The 10,721-nt window shown below is 46.2% G+C and overlaps 1 protein-coding gene across 1 annotated transcript in view; it reads right to left on the bottom strand.

Moving 5' to 3' along the window:
- Window positions 1–262: 262 nt before the first annotated feature.
- Window positions 263–10,721, bottom strand: part of EAH_00014850 (mannose-1-phosphate guanylyltransferase, putative) — a gene marked incomplete at both ends in the record, with an annotated part of 11,226 nt that continues 767 nt past the window's right edge. The window contains 9 exons of the mRNA XM_013394191.1: window positions 263–469; window positions 1,109–1,529; window positions 3,067–3,155; window positions 3,591–4,058; window positions 4,233–4,313; window positions 4,551–4,690; window positions 5,338–5,412; window positions 6,748–9,931; window positions 10,241–10,721. The exon at window positions 10,241–10,721 is cut by the window's right edge and continues 767 nt beyond it. Coding sequence (XP_013249645.1) covers window positions 263–469; window positions 1,109–1,529; window positions 3,067–3,155; window positions 3,591–4,058; window positions 4,233–4,313; window positions 4,551–4,690; window positions 5,338–5,412; window positions 6,748–9,931; window positions 10,241–10,721 — 5,146 coding nt within the window. The remainder of the gene's footprint in view (window positions 470–1,108; window positions 1,530–3,066; window positions 3,156–3,590; window positions 4,059–4,232; window positions 4,314–4,550; window positions 4,691–5,337; window positions 5,413–6,747; window positions 9,932–10,240) is intronic.

The following is a 10,721-nucleotide window of genomic DNA, read 5'->3' as shown; positions in this document are numbered from 1 at the left end:
CGCATATACAGCTACATATAATATATATATATATATATATATATATATATACATATTCTGTACCAGCTAGCTAGCTAGCTAGCCAGCTAGCTAGCTGGCTAGCAATTAAGATCGGTTATTCGCTACCCAGCCGGCTATCTCTCTATCTCTCTATCTCTCTATCTATGTATCTATCTATCTATCTATCTATCTATCTAGCTAGCTAGCTAGCTAGCTATGTATATATCTATCTATCTATCTAGCTAGCTAGGCATATAGCTAGCTAGCTAGGCGTGAAAGTGGATACCCATTTGCCTATTAGCGACTTCCAGCCTAGAATAGAGGACTCAATCCACGCGAAGTCGTCGATCTTGACCCCTTCCATGACGGCTGTATTCTGTAGTCTGCAGCCTCTGCCGATGGAGACACCCCGCCCCACAGATACGTTCGGGCCTAATATACACCCTTCGCCTATTGATGCTGTTCTATCCTGATAAAATAACAAACAAATATATATTTATATATATATTTATTTATTTGTTTGTTTTTATTTAGTTAGGTGGATGGATGTCAATGTAAAATACACAAATACATACGCATTAATCAAGGTATTTATCAAAGTATATATAGATATATATATATATATAAATGTATATATATGTCTATATATATATATATTAGTGTAAATAAAGAAATATATGCAGGTATAGGTGTAGATATATATATATATATTTATATTTATATTTATATTTATACTTATATTTATATTTGTATTTATATATGTACATATATATATATATATCTATATATTTATATATTTATATACGTATATATATATTTATATATTTATATGTGTATATATTTATATTTGTGGGTTTAGGTGGAGACGAATATAAAACAGAGACAAAAAGAAAGAGAGACAGACACAGAAAAAGAAAAGTATAAAGACAGAAGAAAAGATAAACATAAACATAAACATAAAAAAAAGATAAAGATAAAGATGAAGATAAAGATGAAGATAAAGATGAAGACAGAGAGAGAGAGAGAGAGACAAATAGAAAAAGAGAGAAAGAAAGAGACAGGAAAAGGAGACAAAAAGGAGACAGATTTAATTTTCTGGTGTATGTACCACGAGAACATTTCCAATGAACTGGGGGCCCTCAACAAGAGACAGTTCTTGAGACGGCAAGCAAGCGATACCAGGATGGGGGCCCCCTATACCCTCTTGGGGGCCCCCTAGACCCTCTTGGGGGCCCCCTATATCCTCTAGGGGTCCCCCTATATCTTCTAGGGGCCCCCCTGTACCCTCTCGGGGGCCCCCTATACACTCCAACAGCCCCCCCCCATTCTTTAAAGCCATCATATCAAGGGCCCCCTCTTCCCTCTTCACGGGGGCCCCTCCATAAGGGGGGCCCCCAGAGGGGCCCCCAGAGGGGCCCCCAGAGGGGCCCTCAGAGGGGCCCCTTGATTTAGCAAGTTTGCTGCTTCGTAGTGCTTCGAGGTAAAGAGACATTCCATGAAGAAAATCCTTTGGCTGTCCAATGTCAGCCCTAAGACATATAAATAAAATAAATATAATAATTATAATAATTAAAGAATTATAATAACAAATAATAATTAATAAATAATAATAACAGTTAATAAGAAATAATAATAAAGAAATTATTATATGTAATCAAAAAAATTAATAATATAATAATGTATAGTAATATTTAATAATTATAAAATGTATTTGTAGAACATAATAAAATAATTATATAAAATAATAACTAGTAATAACATATAATGATGATAGAAACAAAATAATAAATAATAAAATAATAATAAATAATAAAAGGAGACAGGAGACAAAGAACAAGAGAAAGAAATAAATAAATAATAAATGGAGACAGAAGCAAAAAGATTAAAAAGAATAATAAAAAGAGACAGGAGACAGACAAACAAAACAAATTAAAAAGGAGACAGGAGACAGACAAACAGAAGAAACAAACAAACAATAAAACAAACAAATAAATTGTAAAACAAATAAAATGAATAATAAAAGGAGACAGGAGACAAACAAACAACAAAACAAATTAATAAAAGGGACAGAAAGAATGATAAAAGGAGACAGGAGACAAACAGATAAATAAAACAAACGAGTAAATAAATAAAATAAACAAACTAAATAATAAAAGGAGACAGGAGACAAACAGATTAATAAAACAAACAAACTAAATAATAAAATGAGACAGGAGACAAACAGATAAATAAAACAAAGAAAGTAAATAATAAATGGAGACAGGAGACAAACAGACAAATAAAACAAACAAGTAAATAAATAAAATAAATAATAAAAGGAGACAGGAGACAAACAGATAAATAAAACAAACGAAATAAATAATAAAAGGAGACAGGAGACAAACCAGTAGCCTTCTAATCGCCAGCAGTAGAGAGTGCCTCTGGCTGCAAGTCGGGGGAAGAAATCCTTTTCTAACGAACATCTCGCTAAAGGTATCATACTTATACAGGATTTGTTAAATATATAAACCCCTAAACAATTAAATAAACAAACAAATAGAACATACACATAGAACATACACATTATTTGTTATATATATATAAACACCTACACAGTTAAATAAATAATCAAACATATCAAAACAAACAAACAAACAAACAAACAAACAAACAAACAAACAAACAAACAAACAAACAAACAAACAAAGAAGAATACGAAAATGCACAATATTTATTAAATATAGTGTAGTAAAGACAAAGAAAATAAACAAAACACATTAAATAAATTATAATAAATACAAAGGAAATAAACAAAATATAATAAGGTAAAGCAATTAAATATAAATAAATAAAATTAATTAATTAATTAATTAATTTATTTATTTATTTAATTTATTTATTTATTTTGTTGCATTTGTAAACGCCGGCCAAATAAAAAACTGCGTTTCCAAAAGCCTTAATTAATTGATTAATTAATTAATTTATTTATTTATATATTTATATATTTATATATTTATTTATTTATTTATTTAATTTATTTATTTATATTTAATTGCTTTACCTGCATTAATGAAGTCGCCGACGAACTCTTTTGGTTTTTCTACGAATTTCTTCACCTGCCCCTCAGCTGAGTGAAGTACAACTCCAAACTTTGAAGGCTCAGAGGTGCGCGTTACCTAATAAAATAAATAAAATATAAATAAATATAAATAAATATTAATTAGTATTAATTAATTAATTAAAATAACTAATTAATTAGTTAATTTTTATATGTCGTTTGATATATGTAAATCAATATACTCAGACTCCAAACTTTGAAGGCTCAGAGGTGCGTGTTACCTAATAAAATAAATAAAATATAAATAAATATAAATAAATATTAATTAGTATTAATTAATATTAATTAATTAATTAAAATTATTAATTAATTAGTTCATTTATATCTATCTATTAATATATATGTCTATACTAACAAAAAAATGATAATAAATAAAGCAGCAGCAGCAGCAACCCCAGCAGCAGCAAGAGCAGCACCAAGAGCAACAGCAGCAGCAGCAGCAACCCCAGCAGCAGCAACAGCAGCAGCAGCAGCAGCAGCAGGAGAGGCTGACAAGGATGGTGGCTTCTGCTTTTGTTTGTTTGTGAAACTTGTACATATCTTCGAGCGGAAAGGAGCAGATAATGTCGCTGTTACAAACAAAAAAGCATTCATCATCAAGACCAATGCTTGTTGCTGCTGCTGCTGCTGGTGCTGCTGCTGCTGCTGCTGTTGCTGGTGCTGCTGCTGCTGTTGCTGTTGCTGGTGGTGCTGCTGCTGTTACGCGTGCTGCCCCTGCTGCAGCTGCTGCTGCTGTTCCTGCTGCTGCTCCTGCAGCTGCTGCTTCACGCACTGGTGCTCCTGCTGCTGTTGCTGCTGCTGCTGTTGCTGCTGCTGTTGTTGCTGCTGCTGCTGTTGCTGCTGCTGCTGCTGCTGCTGCTGGGTCTTCTTCCTTTTGCTGCAGCAAACCCTCAGCCAACCTTATCGGCCCCGCAGTGCCGAGGGGTTCTTCTTCTTTTGAACAACTTATCTTTAACCCGTACTGCGACGCAAACCCTAAACCCTAAACCCTAAACCCTAAACCCTAAAGCCTGATGCCACAAGATGCAGCCTGCAACTGTCACGCCAAGGGAGTAGATATAGAGAGGCTAGCATATAAAGCAAGAGGGTTTAGGGTTTAGCTCATACGGCCTAGGGTTTAGGGTTTAGGGTTTACCTTGGCCTCCAGTTCATGCAGAGCCTCCATCAGGGCCTGGGGCTGATAAGCAACGGCAAGAATAAGATGACTAACGCCTACCTGCACCCAAACCCTAAACCCTAAACCCTAAACCCTAAACCCTAGCCCTTGAAAAGCAAACTGAACCCTAAACCCTAACAACCGAGCTACGCACGTAAACATCATCACCCACAGAATTACTCACCCTAAGCCCTAAACCCTAAACCCTAAGCTATCAATCCAGAACCCATGAGCCCTGCCCGCTTGCACTTCAGGTGTTGTTTAGGGTTTAGGGTTTAGGGTTTAGGGTTTCCGTACGCGTTTGAAAGAAGCGATTTGATATTCAATAATAGAGCGGTTGCAGAAGTGAATAAGGGGTTTAGGAACAGAAAGAGTTAGGGGTCTGAGGCGGGTCCCATACCCCCCCACCAGGATGAGGGCCTTCATCTTTGCAAACCCTAAACCCTAAACCCTAAACCCTAAACCCTAAACCCTAAGCTGTAGTCCTTCGAGTGCTGCAGGGTTAAAGGGAAGGGGGCGAGAGGGGGGAAGCGGACAAGCCGCTGCCAAGGCTGTACCAAGACAGAGACTGAGGGTTTAGGGTTTAGGGTTTAGAGAAGCATGAAAAGCCCTGCTAGCGGTGAAGGTTCCGCGCCGCTCACGGCAGGCCTGCTATTGACGGGTGACAAGGGTTTAGGGTTTAGGGTTTAGGGTTTAGGGTGTGTGAGAGATGCAGCAGGATCCCTAAGAAGCAAACTCAGGCTGCATGCATTCAATAGTCTCAGGCGGAGTACAAAGATAAAGAGAGGACGAAGGGGGGGGAGCAGCAAGAAAAGAAGAAGAAGCCCTACGAATAAGTGCTGCTTATATGCATGCATGCATAAAGAATATAAAAAAAGATATTTAATTCCAAAATACCAAAAGAAATGACACAAGTTTAAAGAGAAAAAGAAGAAATATTAATTTGATATCTCGCTAGCAGATGAGGTGTATGTACACCTCAAGTGCTGCACGAGGCATACACTTCAGAGTAGTTTTTCTTATTATTTTACTCTAATTTCTACTGCTTTTTTAATTATAAGACAATAATTTATAACTTTCATACAATCTCGAAAACCCGTGCACAGACCGGGGGCCCCAGAGCTGTAGAACCGCCCAAGGGGGCCCCAGACCACCAACCCTAAACCCTAAAACCCTAAACCCTAAACCCTAAACCCTTAACCCTAAACCCTAAACCCTAAACCCTAAACCCTAAGCCCTGAACACTAAACTCTGAAGTGTAATTCGTTGGTATGTCTTTTTAATTTGTTTTTAATTAGGGTTTTGTTCTTTTTTTTGTATGTCTTTACGCCTGAATTCCTCGCCTTGAGCTCCCTGTACACCCCAATATATGACGGAGCCTGATTTGTTTTTGTTGCTATTGTCATTTGTATTTCTAATTGCATGCATAGTAGCGATTAACTGTCTACACTGGTACTCATGCATGCAGGAGAGTGGATACAGCGTAGGGTTCTGCTGCTACTGCTGCTCCTGCTGCTGCTCCTGCTGCTGCAGCAACGAAGTGTGCTGCAGCAGCAACTGACGCAACAAAATCTGCTGCTGCTCAGCTGCTGTTTCCTCTTCTTATTATGATTATTATAATATGCCGCTGTGCTGTGTATGGCTGCACCCAGTCGAGACTTGAAGAAGGGGGTGGGGTTGTTGTTGCTGCTGCTGTTTGCAGCATTAATATGCTTCTTACGAAGCCCTTTTATATTTGCATGCAATCCAAACGCATGCATACACCCAAAATGCATGCAACGGGACACTGCATGCACGAGTACCCATCCACATTTGTCTATACACATAATATATAGTAATATAATATACATATCTATTATATATATTATATATATGTATATGTATATATATATATATATAAAGAGATAAATATGTCTATACTGTTAATACCTCACTATAGCTGAGACAGATCTCCTCCTTAAGTGCCCCTGGGCCCCGGTAGACAGCAGAAAAAAATAAACAAACTTTTATATCATTATAACGTTGCCGCTGCTGCACTGTTAAGGAGGGGCCCGCAGGGGGCCCCCGCTAACTCGTATAGGGGCCCCTAACTCACTCTAAAGGGGCCCATGATGATATGGGGGCCCCCAACTGCTTTAAAGGGGGCTCCCATATGGAAGCGGGGGCCCCTAACTGTCTCTAAAGTGGTCCCTGTGGGGGGCCCCCTACCTTTAAAGAGATGTTGATGCGGGGGCCCCAGCTCAGCTTATGGGGGCCCCCCAGAGGTGGGGGCCCCCCTGAGATGGGGCCCCCCCAAGGGGGGGTTTAGGGTTGGGGGCCCCTCTGAGGTGGGGGCCCCCAGAGTTACCCTAAGGGGGGCCCCTAAAGGTGGGGGCCCCCATATGCATACCCCCAAGGGGCCCCTATACCCTCCAGAAGGACGAGTTTTCGTTGTTATTTAGATTGACCCATTCTATTAAAATTGTTGCAGCCATTCTTCTTGCAACTTCATCACTGTCTCCTTTTGCTGTTGCAGCGAGGCTCTCTGCTATGCACTCAAACCCCCCTTTTGCTGTCTCCAGCAACAATAAACCATCCTGCTGCCGCTGCTGCAGTTGATGCTGCTGCAGTGGGAGGGTCTCAAACGCTTCCGTTAGCTTGGGTATGGAGGCCCCTGGGGGCCCCCGGGGGCCCCCTGTCTCCTTTAGGGCCCCCAATCCAGCAGCTGTCTCTGTCTCCTGCAACCAAGTAGAGAAGAGACTCCAGGAAGCCAGCCCTGCTGCACTTCCTAAGACACAGAGGGCCCCCCTTCTTATGTTTCTGTCTTTGTGAGATTTAAAATATAAATATAATTGTGCTGCTCTCCTGCTGCAGCTCTTTGCGGGGCCCCCGGGGGCCCCGGGGCCCCCCGACCTCAAGATCTCCCCTATAGCCATCAAGATAGCAGCAACAAGTAGAGAGTCTTCTAGCAGCTGCAGGTGGGCCCTCTGCTGCTGCAGCAGTTGCTGCTGCTGCAGCGGAGACAGAGGGGGGGGAGGAGGTGAAGGGGGCAGCAAACAGCTTTCAAGGGCCCCCAAAGCAAACTCTAAGTAAGGCGAGAACAAATTAATGTCTCCGCGAGGAGACACAGAAGAACGAGCGAAGCGACGCACACGAACTTCACTTAAAAAACGCTTTTGCTGCTGCTGCTGCTGCTGTTGCTGCTGCTGCTGCTGCTGTTGCTGTTGCAGTTGCTGTTGCTGTTGCTGCTGCTGCTCCTGCTGCTGTTGCTGTTGCAGTTGCTGTTGATGGCCGTCAGTCCCGTGCTGCAGCGGATCAGGGGCCCGAGTTACATCCTGCTGCAGCTGCAGCTGCTGCAGCTGCATGCGTTTTGCTGCCTTCTTTGGTTGGGGGTTGTCTGTATAGAGGGCCCCTGCATCCGGGGGGGCCCCCGCTCTCAGCCAGCGAACAGCTCGCTGCAGCGCCTGCAGCAGCAGCAGTTTCTGAGTGACGCTGGTTTGCTGCTGCAGCAAGAGGGGTGCCACTTGCTGCAGCAGCAGCGGGAAAAAAGCAGCAAACACTGCAGCAGCAGCAGCAGCAACTAGCGGCTGCAGCAACTCTGGCTGCAGCGAGCAATCCAGCCCCAAAATTGCATGCAGCAGCGGCAAAGCCACAGCTGTCTCCATCTGATTCGTTACAAATCCTGCAGAAGGAGACACCCCCAAGGAGACAGCTCCGGGGGCCCCCTGGGGGCCCCCCACGAGGGGCCCCAAAGGATTTGCTGCGAGACACCGCTGAACCTCACTGACTGAAAGACGCACTACTGCTTGTGCTGCTGCTACCTGTCTCCTCAGCTGCTTGCAGGGGTTTGTCTCCTTTCTTGCTGCTGCTAAAGGGCCTTTGCGAGAAGGATCTGCTGCTGTTGCTGCTGCTGCTGCTGCTGCTGCAGCACCGGGGCTACATCGGTCTCCTAATGTGCAGGACCCACTCAACCACTCGAGGGCCTGACGAAGAGACTGGGGGCCCCCATGAGGGGCCCCCAGGGGGCCCCCTGGGGGCCCCTCATGGGGGCCCCCTTGCTGCATTGCAGCAGTCGGTAAGGGTTGCAGGTCGGGTAGCTGCGCGAGCCTAACTTCATCTTCATCTGTCTCTTCATCTGTCTCTTCATCTGTCTCTTTTTCTGTCTCCTTTCCAGACTCCTCTTCACATTCTAATTCAATATGCACACACCCGCTTTCTGCTGCTGTCTCTTCATCTTTAGCGCCCCCTAGGGGGGCCCCTATGGGGGCCCCTATGGGGGGCCCCCCTTGGGGACCTTCATCCTGGGGGGGGGCCCCCTGGGGCCCCCCATCCTCATTGTTATGGGGGCCCCCTGAAAGGCTGAAGCGGAGAGCTGCCAGCAGATGAAGCCAAGCAGGGCCCCCTAAGGCTTCGAACTCCTTTGATAGGGGGAGTGCTGAAGCTGCTGCTGCTGTTGTTGCTGCTGTTGCTGCTGTTGCTGCTGTTGCTGCTGCTTCTGCTTGCTGCACACTCTGAGCATTAACGAGGAAGGGGTGCAGCCTGTACACCGCCCAGGGGCCCCCCCAGGGGCCCCCCAGGGGGCCCCTAAGGGGCCCCTTCCAGGGGCCCCCAGGGGGGCCCCCTTGTGAAGTTTTATTAGAGGCCTCCTGAGGCTGCAGCACATGAAGGAGAGGCAGCAGCTGGGGGCAGCGCAGCAGCAGCTGCTTGTCTGTGAGGGCCCTAAAGACAAGGGGCCCCTCATCTTCATCTGCTGCTGCTGCGGTGTTTATATCAAAGGCCCCAGCCGTGGGGGCCCCTGCAGCAAAGCCGCTACCCTTAGGGGGGCCCTCCCCAGCACCAAGTGCTGCAGCAGCAAACCCTTCTGCTGCTGCCATGCCGCAGCAACGGAGTGTCTCCTCAGCAGATAGGAGACACATGTGAATACCTTCCATTAGCTGCCCCGCTTCCCAGTCTCCTAAAGAAAAACTTGCTGCTGCTGCTGCTGCTTCTGCTGCTGCTGCTGCTGCTGCTGGGTTTGGTGCTTTTGCTGCTGCTTTTGCTGCTGCTTTTGCTGCTGCTGTGTGCAGCAAGAAGCGCAGCAAACAAAATGTGAGGGCGACTTGCTGCTCTAGCGACAGCAGCTGCTGCTCCCGTTCGCTGCACCATTGCAGCAGCAGCGCATGTAGCAGCTGCCTGTACACCTCACGCAGCACCCTCTGCTGCTGCTGCTGCTGCTGTTGCTGCAGCTGCTGCTGCACTCGCAAAACATCAGGAAGTCGACAAGCGGGGCAGGTGTCTCCTTTGCAGGATGGGGTGTGTGCTGCTGCATCTGCTGCTGCTGCTGCTGCATCTGTTGCTGCTGCTTTATCTGCATCCTTGCTGCTGCTGAGGGGCCCTTTAAGGGGACAGAAGCCCCCTAGTATATCAATAAGTGCAGCAGCAGCAGCAAACCCAAACGCAGCAGCACCTCCTTTACCTACGAACTTCCCTGCATAACGAATCAACAGGGGGGCCCCCCCGGGGGCCCCTGCAACAGCAGCAACTGCTGCCCTCAGGCACCGCCACGCCTCCAACCCGCACACTCCAAGAGGATTCAAAGCATACAAAGGGGGCCCCTCCAGGGGGGCCCCCCTATGGGGCCCCTGTTGCATTGACAGAGAGAAGAAAGCGCTTAGGGTTTGAAAGACAGCCTTCGAGAGGGGGGCCCCAGAGGCCCCCCGCTGCATGCAGCAGCGCAGCAGCAACGCAGTAGAGCTGCACACCAAGTGTCTCCTAGAGGAGACAAGCGTCTCCTTTTGAGGCCCGCAGCAGGTGGTAGCAGCAGCTGCAGCAGCTGCAGCAGCAGAGTGGCAGCAAGGAGTCGAGGTTAGGCTCCTGCAGCAGAGAGAAGGAGACAGCTGCAACAGCTGCTGCAGCTGCTGCAGCATTTCAGGATCTACTGGGGGAGTCGGCAGCAGCAGCGGAAGCAGCAAAGCAGCAGCAAGGGGCATCGCCCCACAACGCAATACAAAGGTGTGCGTACACCCCACCAACCACTCTTGCTGCTGCTGCAGCTGCTTTTGCTGCTGCTCCTTCTCCTCCTCCTCTTGTCTCTGCTGCTGCTGCTGCTGCTGCTGCTGCAAGGAAGCCGCATGCCTTCTCCATGCCTCTGCTAGGGCAGCAGCAACCCGCAGCTGCAGCTGGGGGCCCCCAAAGTCTAAGGGTGGGGGCCCCCCGACTTGCTGCGGGGCCCCCAAAGCATTTGCTGCTGCACATAAATCCGCAAGAGTCAGCAGCTGCCGCATGACAGCAGCAGCAGACGAGGCATCTGCTGCTGCTGCTACTCCTGCTGCTGCTGCTGCTGCACGCTTGCACCCGTCGCAGCTGCAGGAATAATCGTTGCTGCTGCTGTTGCTGCTGCTGTTGCTGTTCTTGCTGCTGCTGCTACTGCTGCCCAGAATCAGAGCTTCAACTGCGCAATTCTCAAAAAGAAAACGCCGCAAGATTTTACAGACAATCGCCATTCCCCTG

The sequence above is a fragment of the Eimeria acervulina genome, genomic scaffold (assembly GCF_000499425.1).
Source record: "Eimeria acervulina Houghton genomic scaffold, Eah_scaff88, whole genome shotgun sequence".
NCBI lineage: Eukaryota > Apicomplexa > Conoidasida > Eucoccidiorida > Eimeriidae > Eimeria > Eimeria acervulina.
This window is presented reverse-complemented; position numbering and strand designations above follow the sequence as displayed.